The 14,847-nt window shown below is 35.4% G+C and overlaps 1 protein-coding gene across 10 annotated transcripts in view; it reads left to right on the forward strand.

Annotated features, from left to right (window-relative positions):
* DMD (dystrophin) overlaps positions 1 to 14,847 on the forward strand; it is a 2,113,538-nt gene that overhangs the window by 97,053 nt on the left and 2,001,638 nt on the right. For 9 of the 10 annotated variants that reach the window (XM_081792829.1, XM_081792824.1, XM_081792832.1 and 6 more), the window contains exon 1: positions 9,984 to 10,239. The exons of the other annotated variant lie outside the window; for it this stretch is intronic. In XM_081792829.1, coding sequence (XP_081648955.1) covers positions 10,209 to 10,239 — 31 coding nt within the window. In that variant the 5' untranslated portion in view covers positions 9,984 to 10,208. Of the gene's footprint in view, positions 1 to 9,983; positions 10,240 to 14,847 lie in introns of those variants that run through there. 10 annotated transcript variants of the gene reach the window in all.

Genomic DNA, 14,847 nt, shown 5'->3' on the forward strand with positions numbered 1-14,847 from the left:
AAGAATTAGTCCATTTTATCTAAATTGTCAAGTATGTGTGTGAATAATTGCCCCACAGTGTTCCCTTATTATCTTTTTGATATCTGCCCAATATATAGTGATATCCCATTTGATTCTTAACATTGGTAATTTGTATGTCTTCAGTTTTTCTACTTTGTCACTCTTGTTAGCACTTTGTCAATTTTACTGATCTCGTTGAAAAATGAGCTCTTTATTTCATTGATTTTGTCTATTGTTTTTCTGTTTTCAGTTTTATTGATTTCTGCTCTTTCTTATTTCCTTCATTGTGCTTGTTTGAGGTTTATTTTGCTCTTCATTTTCTAGATTCTTGAGGGTAGAGCTTGGATTATTGATTTCTTCTTTTCTGGTGCATGCTTTTAAAAGCAGCTTTTTTAGTTCATTGGTTATTTAACTGACATGACAATCTTTTATGGTAGGCAGTACATGTGATATTATCTTTAAAATCTGATTTCTGTCTTAGGTACCTCTCCCAGACAGCATCCTCTAGCTTATTTGAATTCATTAATTAACATGTAGATTAAAATGTATTTTATTTTAATACATTTGAAGCATAATCCCCTTGAGGATGGGGACCAGGAGTTATTACCTTATTTCCTTAATGTAGAAAATTTGGCCCTAATAAATATTTGATAAATAAATGCGCATTAATTCCTTGGCTTGGTGCCACTGTTTCAAATGAGAATTTGATACCATGGTTATCCCACAAAGGTAAGGGTCAGATGTCTTTTGACATATATTTGAGAACAGATTTAATTTGCTACACTCAAAGGATTCAGTCTTTATTTTGAATTTTATAATTACCTGTGATGTCAATTCCTGCTTCCTCCCTTGTACCTGTTTGCTTTTTTTCCAGTTGATATCTTTGAGCCCTTATGAAACCCAATGCACTTTTGAGAACTAATGATATCAACAGTAAATCTTAACACATCTGTAACATGAAGAAGTTTACAACTGAGTAGTGAAGATAGATTCATATCATTAGACTCAACTACAAATGGGGCTGAAGAAAACTTCAAAAAAATCTTCATAGAGAAGGTAAATTTAAATAAAGTCCAGAAGGATAAGGAAGCATACAATACACTGATATAGAATGAAAGATAAATGATAAGCAGAGGCCATAGCCTACATATGACAAAGTCATGAACAGTGGGAGTGAAGTAAATCAAAAGGAAAAGACAACATTTTTTCTGATTGAGTTTGTATTCTAGCAGCTAAGACATATTAAACAAATATTCAGGTGATTTATTATGCTTGTAACAAATAAGCAAAGCAGTATGCAAGAAGATATTTGATGAACTTTTGAAATAGTTTGAGCTATAAAGGTAGGAAAGTACATGAGATCGCTTCAGGGGGATTCAGAGAGTTACAGTGCTGAAAAAAGAAGAAAAGGGCTAGATTGCAAAGGGTCTATTCATTTCTCATCATATTTTCCACTAAGTTATCATACTAGTGATGAGTATCCTGACAGTGAAGGCTAAGCCCACTTGCTAATAATTCCTCACTTGTATGAGTGGCCCTACTCTCCACCAGCACATCCATTTTGTGACATTATCTGCTCTACTCTTTGCCATGGGAAGTTTAACTCTTCATCTATCTCCGTTACCTAGGCCTTTTGCACCCTGTTAGCAAATTGTGTGACACCAGATCAGAGGATGGAGGGAAAGCTTAGTGTATTTATTTGTTACTTTGTATGTACTTCACTAAAGTCCTTGTCATGACTTTGTGGGTCTATTGCTGTTCCAGCAATGTTGGTCTCTCACTTTGACCCATCAGGCCTAGAGGTGGAAACAACTTCCCACTTTGGATATTACCTCGATGATTCACTTTCCTTTAGCCTCATCACCCTGCCTATACTTCTGTCCACACTTATTTCAACAAATTGTTTTCTATTAAGTGCTTTTTTGTCCCCTTGTCTCCTGTCAGGACCTTGACTAATTGAACCCAAGAAATGCAACTATTAAATCTTGGTACCGATTCGCATCTCACTGGCATTAGTGTGTTGAATTTCTTTGTGCTTATTATACGTAGGTTTCATTCAGAAATCTTTAATCACCATCACTAATTTCTACACATTCACTTTCTAAAATAGTTGAAGATCAATATATGACTTAGGCATCCATTATTTTTACAACACAGATAAATTACTTTTGAGTTTTATTTCGCTTAGTGAGTAAATGTTCTCTGTCTTGACCCCACAGAAGGCATTGCTATGTAGTACCAAGTTATAAAACCAAATCATTTTGTACATGTCAGAGACATCATGTCAGTGGGGATACAAGTTAAGAAGTGCTCTCAGGTTCACAAGTTGAAGCATTTTTCTGCCTAGTGGAAAAACTTCTAAATGCTTAAGAATGAACCTGCAAGGTTCCAGAAATCCATTTACTATTTTTAATGGAAATTAAAATAATGTTAAAGAAATAGAAACTGCACACAGAAGTAAATAAGCTCATGTATCAACATAGGTTGAATGGCAAACCTCAACTTCTGATGCACCAAACAGTAACAAGGGAACAACCCCCCTTCCCATGTTTCACCAAAGGAATGTAAGAACACACCAGATAAAACAGAAGATTTAAGTAAGGTCTGGAGTCTGATAACATAATACCCTAAATGTCCAGGTTTCCATTTAAAATCATTCATCAAACCAAGGAAAAGGAAAATCACAACCTGAATGAAAAAAGACAATCACCAGTCACCTACATCGAAATGACACAGGTGATAGAATTATCTGCCAAGGATATTAAAGCAGCCATCATAAAAAATGGTTCAATAAGCAATTACAAACTTGCTTGCAACAAATAAAAAATAGAACGTCTCAGCAAGAAATAGAAGACATGTAGAACAAAATGAAGTTTTAGAACTGGAAAATATAAGAATCAAAATAAAATGCAGTGGATGGTCTCAACAGCAGATTGGAGGGGGCAGAGGGCAAAGTCTCTGAACAGGAAGATAGAACAGTAGAAATTACCCAGTCTGAGCAAAAAAGAAACTAGGCTGATAAAAAATGAACAGATCCTCCGTGACCTGTGGGATGATAATGAAAGATCTGTGATGCATGTCTTCAGAGTCCTGAAACGGGAGGAAAAAGAGAGTATTGCTGAATAAGTGACCAAAGAAATAAAGACTGAAAAATAACCAAATTTGGAAAAAGACAAAAACCTATAGGTTCAAGAAGCCGAGTGAATAAAAAGGATAAACCCAAGGAGATGCATGACTGTACCCCTTATAGTGAAACTTCTGAAAACTAGTGATAAAGAAAAAAATAAAAAGCTTAAAAGCAGTGAAGGACAAAGAACACTTTATGTATAGGGAAAAAAAAAATCAAATGACAGGATTTTTTACGAGAAACCACAGAATCCAGAAGGAAATGGCATGCCATTTTTCACGTGATTAAAGAAAAGAACTGTCAATGTCCATAAAAATAGAAAAGGGGCAACACTTCCAAACTCATTTATGACACTAAAAGTCCTCTGATACCACAACCAGACCAACACAGAACAGAGCAAAAAAAAAGCCACTGAAGAGTATCCTTCCTACATAGAGACAACAATCCCTAACAGAATATGATAAACTGTATTAACTAAAAACAATCACATGTTATTATTGATGCAGAAGAAAAAGGTTTGATAAAATTCAACGCCCGTTCATGGTAGAAATTCTCAGGAAACTAGGAATACAGGAGGATTTCCTCAACATGATCACGAACATCTACAAAAATTCTCTAGCAAGCATCATAATAACGTTCAACTATTTGAATGCTTTCTTCCTATTAGTAGGATCAAGGCAAAGGTGTTTGCTTTCAGTCTGGTCTTTATAGTACTGGAAGTTCTAGCTAGCCCAAAACTGCAAGAAAGTAAATAAAAGCATAAAAATCATTTCTATTTACACATGTTATGATGGGGCTCTGTGTAATATCCCAGGGATTCTACAAAAGTACACGTAGAAATAATGAGTTCAGCAAGATTTCAGGATATAAGATGAACTACGAAATCCAATTGTATTTCTATATGTAAAAAGTGAACTGCTGGAAACTAAAATTGAAAATGTAATTTTCTGCAGTTACTCCAAAAAAAAAATAAATAAATAAAATAGAAAAGAGAGAGAGGGAGGGAGGGAGGGCTATGTTTGGGAACCTAACAAAACATATAGGACCTGAAATAAAACAAAGACCTAAATAAATTGAGATAATACTGTGTTCATAGACTATCAAGTATAACAGTAAATGTCACTTCTCCCCCAAATTCATCAATAGCTTTAATGTAATGACTATAAAGTTTCAGCAAGCTTTTTTGTTCATATGGACAAGCCCCCATTTGCCTGAATCCTCACCTGCCTTTTTTGTGTGGGTTCAGTGATAATAAACTACGCATACCTAGCACATTTCTCCTTTGGCTTTATCTGCAGAGATTTTTTTTTCTTAACACCTAAGAAATACATGTCTTAATAGAATGTGTAGCCTTTCGGCCAATATGGGTCATTGTGGGTAAGAGAATCAGAAATGGCCTAGAAATTATTTTTCCCAAATCAACAAATCTGTCAGCTTTAATTTAAATATGTTAGCTACTAAGCCTGGTTTTTTTCCCTAGCTTACTTATCCTCTGATGATCTGTTTAATCACAGTACTTAGAATTATGTGAAATAATTGAATCAGTAGGGAAAATGACTCAGATCCCTCCCAATTTGTATAAAATACTGCTGTTAGGGTTTTCAGTTTCTTAGGAATTCCTTTCTTATCTGCTTTGAAGTCTACCATAATCAGTTCTCTCTAATTCATATTCCACTCATTTTATGATATGGGAATTACTGGTTGATAACTAGAATATAAGCAAGGACCAGTCTTCATTTTTTTTTTATAGCATGTATCTTAAATCTGTAAACTAAAGAGATTAATTTAAAAAACATGCTTATGTGGGCCATGAGCGTAATAAAAGTAAGCTTTGCATTCTTGAAGAAATAATCCATGTGTATTAATTCATGTGTAACAATGAAAGCTTTATCATTTAAAATTATTTTTGGGGCGCCTGGGTGGCTCGGGTAAGTGTCCAACATTGGCTCAGGTCATGATCTCAACATTTGTGGGTTCAAGCCCTGGCTCGGGCTCTGTGCTGACAGCTCACAGCCTGGAGCCTGCTTCAGATTCTGTGTCTCCCTCTCTCTCTGACCCTTCCCCACTTACACTCTGTCTCTCTCTGTCTTAAAAATAAACATTTAAAAATATTAAAATAATTTTCAAAGCATACATGTATGGTGCATGTTGAGTTACATATGTTTGTTTAATACCCTTTTCTGAAAGTGTTGTTTAGCAACCCCTGCTCTTTTTCTTTGTGCAACTACATATATAACAGTAATACTCTCAGAAGCATATTAGAAATGTGAAAAAAACCCATCCAGTCAGAATACAAAGCACTGTTATGATATAAATTAAGGATGGCCTGAATATTGCAAATATATTTGTAATGGATTGATGGATTAAAAGACTCAACATGGTTAAAATGTCATACCTCCCCAAACTTATCTATTTAAAGCAATTCCCATCACAATACCAGAAATCGTATTTTTAATTCTGATCTGTAGATCTATTTGTAGATAAGCCTACTGTAAAATTTGTAAGCTAGCACACAGGACCTAGAATTTCTAGAACAGTTTTGGAAAAGAGTAATAAAGTAGAAGGAATAACCCTAATGCTTAGGCATATATTACAGAGGTAGAGTTAACTAAGGCATTGTGGTATTGGGAACAAGATAGGCAAACACATCAGTAGGACAGAAGTGAGATCCCAGAGATAGATCCCCACAAATAGGCCCAACTGGTTCTGGACAAAAGTACAAACGTTTTCATTGGAAGGATAGCCTTTTCAACAAATGCTGTTGTACTGTTTGAGCAATTTGAAATCTATAAGAAAAAATAATCTTCAGAAACCCCACACCTCATACACAAGTGAACTCAATCACAGATTTAAATGTAAATATAAAATGATGAAAAAGTTAGGAAAAAAAGGTAGAAACTCTTGATGAATTAAGGCTTGGTGAATAGTTTTTAGACCTGATACCAAAAGCACCATCCATAAAAAGAAAAAAAAAATGCAGTGAATTGGACTTAATAAAAGTTCAAAAAGTTTGCTTTGGAATGACACCGTTAAGATGAAAAGTTAAGCTACCAACTTGGAGAAACTATTTGCAAATCACGTATCCAACAAAGGACTCATACCTCGAAAAATATAAAAAACACTCAAAACTTAGCAGTTAAAAAAAAGGTATCTAATTGGAAAGTGAGCAGAAGACATGAACAGTCATTTTGGTGAAGAGTACATTCAGATGGCAAATAAGCATGAGAAAAGATGTTCAATGTCATTAACCAGACAATTCAAATTAAAACCACCATGATATATCTCTACCTGCTTAAGACTAAAAAAACTAAAATTGACGATACCATATACCATACAGAGAATGTAGAGAATAGGATACAGAGAATAGGATACAGGGAAACTGGATCACTCACATTGCTGGCAGAAAGGTAAAATGGTACAGACACCCTGGAGAATGTTTTGGCAGTTTATTTAAAAAGTAAACATATGGGGCGCCTGGGTGGCTCAGTCGGTTGAGCGTCTGACTTCGCTCAGGTCATAACCTCACAGCTTGTGAGTTCAAGCCCCGCGTCAGGCTCTGTGCTGACAGCTCAGAGCCTGGAGCCTGCTTTGGATCCTGTGCCTCCCTCTCTCTCTGCCCCAACCCACTCACATTCTGTCTCTGTCTCTCTCAAAAATAAATAAACATTAAAAAAATTAAAAAAAAAAAAAAGTAAACATGTAGCATAGAACCAACAACTTTACTCCTGGGCATTAATCCCAGATAAATGTAAAATATGTACATGATGGTTTTGCAATTTTATTTGTAGTAAACTCAAGCCAAAAATAACCAAAATTTCCTATGATACATTTATTGTAACTAAACCATAGTATGTTATTAACATGGACTACTACTCACAGTAGAAGAAAGCAGGCTATGGAGGGTGGTGACAACTTGAACGGGTCCCTAGGACATTATGCCAAGTGAAAAAAGCTGTTATCAAAATATCATGGGGGCGCCTCAGTGGCTCACTTGGTTAAGTGTCCGACTTTGTCTCTGGTCATGATCTTGGGCTTTTTGAGTTTGAGCCCCGCGTCGGGATCTGTGCTGACAGTTCAGAGCCTGGAGCCTGTTCCCTATTCTGTGTCTCCTCTCTCTGTCCCTTCCCTGCTCATGCTCTGTTTCTCTCTGTCTCTTAAAAATAAGTGTTAAATTTTTTAAAAAAGATCACGTACTGAATGATTCCACTTATGTAACGTTGTTGAAATGATGAAATTACAGTGATGGAGAATGAATCAGCAGATACCAGGCTGTGGGGTGTGGCATCACAGAGTGGTGGTTGGTAGGACTATAAAGGGAGAGCAGAAGTGAGATCTTTGTGGTGAGGGAACCATTCTTTAGGTTCTATATTGTGATTTAAGCTGTGGTTGCACAAATCCACAGTATTAGAACATGGCAGAAACATATAAACATATTAATGTCAGTTTTCTGGTTTTGAAATTGCATAATGGTTTGCTTAAATGTAATTGAGGGTGCACTTGGGTGGCTCAGTCGGTTAAGCATCTGACTCTTGATTTCGGCTCACGTCATGATTCCAGGGTCGTGGGATTAAGTCCCTCATTGGGCTCCACACGAAGATATTCATATTCTCCCTCCCTCTAATTTTGTCTTAAAAAGTGTAACTGAGGACACTGAATGCAGAGTCTATGGAATCCCTGTTTACTGTCCTTGCAACCCTTTTGTGAATATGTAATTACCTCAACATAAAAAGTTAAATTTTAAAAAGCTCCATTCTGCCAATTATGAACAGTGGGAATTTGAGCAAGTTGCTTTAACCAGTGATCTTTGTCATGGGGCTCCTAAGACCTCGCCAATGTAGTTATCATGAGGACTAAATGAAAAAGGTAAGTAAGTGAGGACCACAGGAAAATAGAACAAGGTCTGAATTAGAATTCACTCTGTTTGGACTACATTGTATTTTATGTACCTTTCGGCTTTCTGAGTTAAGTAGATCTTCTCACCTAGATTTTAAAATCTTAAAGGAAGTATGTCTATTTCACATTAATGTAGAACTTCTTATAGGTGCCCAGTAAGTTCTGATTATTGACTAACACTAAAAGACCGTTAAGATGTACCTGAAAGCCTTCAAATCTACTGCTTTTTTGTGTAGTCAGTATTAACCAAGACAGGATTTTGGTATATTTGGAGCCGTACTTATTTTTAGAAACATACACTTCATGGTTTTTCACAATTGGCTATGCGTTAGAATCACCTGTAAAACAGTACTAGGTCTTACTCCCGGAGTGTTTATTTCTCAGATCTCAGGTGTATAGCATTTCCAGAAAGTTTCCCGTGTGATGCTGATGCTTCATGGATCACAGTTTATATGATGAGCTGTCCATATGCCTTGGCTTAATTGGATCTATATCCTTAGAAAACTCACAGTACAAGTTGTAAAGGAACTTACATTCAGGGTGATATTGTACCCAATAGCACAGAACAACACTTGGTAAAATACAGACTTGGTTCCATGTTGGTCAAAAACCATTTTAATTTTGTTTTATGAAATTGTTGCACATACACATATTTAGATGACCACACTAAGAAGAGGAAATGAGATGACTTACAGAGAATATTGTAAATATATTTTGGATAATAGTAACTTAAGTACAATTACCTACAAATTAAGCCCTGTGCTTTATTTCATATTGATTTTGTTGTGGGGAATGGTGATATTATGATAATGATATTCTAAAATAGGAAATGTATAACTATTAAGGTAAACATCATACTCTGATTCAGTATGCCAGGGTTTTTTTTCTATTTTTATATATAATTTATTTTTCTGCCAAGCATTGGAATGCTTGACATAGAAAAATGAGTCTGTCACTTCAACAAACAGTATTATAAAAATAGTGAAATGATTTTAGCTCAGAGTATTATTAGAAAACAAATAACTTTCTAAAAAGTTAAACCAGTGTTTCTTATAAAAAATGGGTTCACCTGTTGCATTAAAAATAAGAAAGAAGTCTTCTACTGGCAAAGAATCATTTACAAACATGCCGAGTCGCCTATTAAAACTGTGTCCATTTAATAGAGAAAACTTCTTTTTGCGAACCATTAAGTAACTAATATTGAACCCAGTGTCTAAGAGAATGGCATTTCAATAATTGCCACCAAAGAAATTGAAGAAAGAGTGATTTGTTAGTAAAGTTTTATCTTAAGGTACTGCGGGAATTTAGCATTTTAGGAAGATTTCTTGATTCAATTATAAGAGTATTCTGTATTTTAGAATAAACCTTGTCCCCTGAGAGCTATACACATTCTGCCTTCAGAGCCCAGCTGCTACATTCTGCTGCTGCTTTTCTTACAGACTGTTGGCATCATCAATACATGACTTCTGACAAGATCTCCAGGGTAGAAATTAAGTTTTGTAGACAGTGGATACATAATGAATGCAGAGATTATTCTGGGCATTTCTTTTTGTTCACTAGAGTGAAATTTTTGCGTTGTTGAAATGGGAAAAACAGGAAAGGCATTTAAAAGTCTTTTCTGGATTAGGATTTTCTGCTCTCTTATTTTAGAAATGTGTATAGAAGTTACAGAAAGTGTTGTAGTTTTGTCTGAAGACTTTTTATGTTTAGAAGCCTTTGAGAGCAAGTACTGTGTCCACTGTGCTGTTCTTGTTTGGATATTAATCAGATCACACTTGAACATTATTTGACTTCACAGGGCTTTGCCATGCTCGCAGCACAACCTTATTTGTAGTGACCATGGGCAGTCCTATTATGGGAAACCAACTTGAGAGAGAAGGCGGGTCACTTGCTTGTGCGCAGGTCCTGGAATTTGAAATATCCAGGGGCCTCTACAGAATCCTGGCATCAGTTACTCCGTTGACTCACTCAGTGTTGGGATCACTCACTTTCCCCTTACAGGACTCTGATCTTGGAGGCATTTGGCTTCAGAGAAAAACGAATAGGAAAAACTGAATTGTTATTTTTTAAAAGGCTGCTGAAGTTGGTTGATTTCTCATCATTCCTAAACCTATCGGAGCACCTAAGTTGGGAGCAAATTTACCAAGATATTTGTTGCTGCGGTGATAGATACTTTTTTTTTCCCCAAATGCTTTGGTGGGAAGAAGTAGACGAGTGTTGTAAGTACAAAGTAATTGAAAATATTTTCCCCATGGCATAACTTACAATTTGTGGCAAGCGCACTGATTAGGCAGATTGATTTTAAAGTAGTATAGTGGTCTGTGAATAAGCATAAATGTTATCTTCTCTGTAATGTACACATATATGTGTGCAGGTGTACATGTTTCACATTGGGAAAACTTTTCAGGAGAAAAGTAGAGTTTAAAGTGTTTTCTTTGCAAATACAATCAAGCAGATAGTTCTTATTCAAGAAACCACTAAAGGAATAGAATATGGGTAATTGGCCTGGAGTACTTGTAGCAAACTATTTTAATTGCTGTGAAATAGTTTGTATATCTGAGTTATTATCTTGATTATTTGACCCTTCTCTATTCAGTAATCGTTACATGTGGGTCAGTGACCTACCATATCTTCTCAATGAACTAATTGTGGTATGGGAATAATGCATGGAGACCCCAAGGTCAGAAAAATTCTATGTAGCACATCTTGGGGGAAAAATTGAAAACAAAATGAATTGTAATGGATAAATGGAGGCAGAGAAAAGGATTGATAAATATTTAATTTAAAAGTCCTTTTCTCATATTATATTTAGTATTGTGAATGTTCTGTAGCGTATCATGAAAATTCCTTCAAATAATGATACGATCTCTGTTGGCAAGTGACCATGCACTTTTGTCAAGAATACAACATAAAAGCATGAGAGACTTCTAATTATTTCACGCTAAGCTCACCATGTTGTTTTATATCTAGTATGACCTAACTTTTCAGTTAGTCTTTTTAGTTTGGCTTTTATATAAAGCAGATCTATTTTGTTTATTTTAAGAAAGTCATGATGACTAATGAAAAAGTTAAAAATTGTGGCACAATAGCAAAAATAATATATAAAAATAACATATGAGGAATACAGAGTGTCCCAAAGAGATGGATGGAGGGGATTCCCACCCCCCCCCCCGCCTCCTTTGGTGGATTATAACCATTCTGAAACAGATTTGATGGTGATGCCTATAATTAACAATGATAAAGTAAACCTCTCCAATTAAGTAACTCTTGAAAACTTATGTTCAAAGTTCAGAACAGAACTTTGGCCTCAGAAAAAACTGTGGGTGGAAAAAAAAAAAAACATTGGGCATTTATTGATTGACATTAGGTGCTACCAGATTTTATAGTAAACGTGTTTTAATGAAATTTCCTTATTTTATGAACTTATTTGGTGAGCCTCAGAACTGCTTTCTGGTTGAAAAACTATTCCATTTACTAATATTCCAAAAATACAACAGCATATATTCTTTGCAGTACACACATATTGATTGATCGTTGATAGACCTACACACTGAAAACTGTAAACCAGTTTATAGAGTGATTTTGGAAAAATAGCAAAGCTGCAACTCTGGAATGAAGTAAGGTAAAGGGAGTCTCTGCTTTGGCATGGATATTGAAGCAGCTTTAAATTCTTACAGAATTTGAAGAAAGCTAACCTTTTGGGGACAAGTTTTGTAGGACTCGATTAAAGTACATTTTAAAGCTATCAGGTAATACTTAGGCTGCATGACAGTGGGTTTGTGAAGAGAATATGAAGAGATTCACACAGTTCTATTACACATTAACTTTTACCACCTGATACACTTCTGTTTGAATGTATTGACATTTGAATGTGTGTTTCTTTTAAATTGCCATAGTTTGAAAAACTGAAAAGAGTACATGTGGTTTGTTTTTAATGAAAGTCGTTGCCAGAAGATCAGTGTATTAACATAAATATTGTTTACTTTTAGAACTGCTCAAAAATTGCATTGCAAAGAGTTACTCAAATCATTTATTGCAACTATACATTTCATTGGAAGTTTTTAAAGAATATAAATTATCTTGAGGTCTAATAAAATCATCTTTTAGAATGATTTTATTTGCAGAGTCTTCTAAGGGCATCTTAACTGTGAAAGATACATTGCTGATCTACATAGATAATATATATTTTAACCGAATAAGAAGTTTTCTGTGTCTTTCACATGGCATAACATTATTGACAGTGCAATAGAGAATGTCATGTTGTAGTTACTGTAAACTTGACGATTACCATGTCCTTTGTGCAAATTTAGGTTATTTAAAGGAAAAAAGATGTATTGGTTGACACTACCCCAGCTAGACAGTACTGAAATATAAATTCATAATTTGGACAGAGATGTTAATAGAGTTTCCTCTTTACTTCTGAAGGATTCATTTGAAATCCTTGTAGTTCAAGTCATTTGTTACATGAGAAACAAATTGTCAAGTTCTTAACCACTTGTGTGGTTTAATAAAAGAGATTTAAATCTTCGTTGTCTTGGAAAAGTCAGGGTTTTTAAAATCTCTATTTTACTATATTTCATCATGGCTTTACCACGAGAATAAAAGCGATTTCCCAAATTTTCCTTCCCTTTCCACCTTCTACTGTAATATCTAACTTATTAAAAATGATTTATCGTATTTTTTATTAAACTATTTTTCTTCCATTGCAAATACAGGAAACATGGTATTTTGGTGTGAGTATATATGTTTATATAAATGCATGCATACACATTTAAATCACAGAGTACTAAAGCCATTGAAGAGTCATTGGAAATTAACCTTTCTTTGAAGAGAATTTTCTGTTCATGTTGTTCGTTTTCTATTTTAGACACATGTCATTTTGTAGGAAATTGACAAATTGTCCTCTGTCTGACAAAATATAATGAACCATGAAGGAAGACGTCAACTTAGGTTTTAAAGGGCCTGGGATTTTATAATTTGAGGGAGCGGGGTCTTTTAAGAAAAATAATACAAAATTATGCATACAAAATCAGGTAGGACCTTGGGAAGAGCCCGCAAAAAGTGATGGGCCTCAAGGCTTAACCTTCAGAAGCTTCATGGGAAACCACCTCCATATGAAGAGATTCGTTGTTGTTGAATCTTTTCCCAGTTACATTTTAAAAAATGCAATTGATGCCAATTATATTTCTTTAAGGCCCGCGTTACTTCTCAAAGACCGGCTTTTATTTAATGCAGATCAGAGAGTTAAAAGAATGTATAACGGTCGCAATTTGACATTTCTGCCTTTCGTTCTGAAAAGATACATTGATTAAAATGATGGCAAACTCAGTTAATGGAGGCGGTACAGTTATTGCACATATACAGAGTATGTAATTTGAAGGCAAGCCAAATCACGATGAGAAGAATAACGATGACCTTGGTTTATTTTTATAAAGCACATTCAGGTTTTGATTGGATTCAGAGGGAGGCCGTGGTTTTCTTTCTCACAAAGTCTTGCTCTAGTCCTAGGAGATGTGTGTTGTGTTATCAAGGCACTTGGCTCATAATGGAACATTTTGTTGGGAGGGTTGTGGGCTGTGGTATGGGAAATGAAGAGACTTTTTTTTTTATGATCATTATTAAATGCAACCAAGTTCCATAGCAGAATTTCATGAAAATGTTTCTCTTCGGGGAGCATGCACCATGCAGCCAACCAAGCTTGATACCACAAACACGCCAACAAACATTTTGCGGTCTTCACCTTTGGCCTCACTTAAACACGTCTTAGTTGAACTTCTTGGAGTTGCACTCTGTACAATATTGACACAGTAATATTCATAACACATATTTGGAGCTCTGCAGTTTAATTTACATACAGATATGAAAGTTAAATTGGCAGTGTGCGTGAATAATTATTTCACCAATTTTGGAAGGGTTTGTCTACTTAAGTCACATGTAGAAGTTTTCTTAAAATGTTTTTCTTTGTAAAGTTTCATGTTTCCTCTAGTTAATATTAAAAGTGAATAAGTATTTTGTAGATTTTCATATCCTGTCTTGAAGGGGACAGTAACCCTGCTCTTTGTGAATCACTCTTATGCAAATTATAGTTAGAAGAGGAACAGCTAAAATGATTTGGTTTACTTTTTTCTGACATTTGTAGTATAAAGAGCTGATTTTTGCCATATATAACAGCATAATAGAATTTTGCAGGTACCTTTTTAAAACCAGGTGTCTCTCCAGGGATTCAGTGACAGTAAATCTCAGGGACAACGTGGTCTCTCTCTTTCTCCATTCAACATTGCCACCATAATTATGGGGCAGGGGAGGGGGGCACAAAAATCTTGGCTCTGGTGTTAGCAGGTATCTTAAATTTCTCAGCCACAGTTCTTAATAGGAAGCAGGCAGGATGAGAATGAAGAGAAGAAAATGGCCCTGCTTGCTCATGCTTAAAAGAGTCCTCATCTTAAGGCAGCACAACTTGTTGCACATGAGCATTAGCAAATCCAAAAGGGAATACCCACTCTGGCATTACTCAAGCCTTCTACTTAGGCTGCCATTTTTATTTAATGTTTGTTTATTTTTTGAGAGAAAGAGAGATAAAAGTGGAAGTGAGGGAAGGTCAGGGAGAGAGGGAGACAAAGAGCTCCAAGCAGGCTCCAAGCTCTGAGCTGCAGCATAGAGCCCAAAGTGGGACTTGAACTCACAAACCATGAGATCATGACCTCAGCTGAAGTCCGACCCTTAACTGACTGAGCCACACAGGCACCCCTACTTAGCCTGCTATTTTATTTTATTTTATTTTTAATTTTTTTTAACGTTTTTTATTTATTTTTGAGACAGAGACAGAG

Source organism: Panthera onca, chromosome X (assembly GCF_046562875.1).
Source record: "Panthera onca isolate mPanOnc1 chromosome X, mPanOnc1 haplotype 2, whole genome shotgun sequence".
Taxonomy (NCBI): Eukaryota; Metazoa; Chordata; class Mammalia; order Carnivora; family Felidae; genus Panthera; species Panthera onca.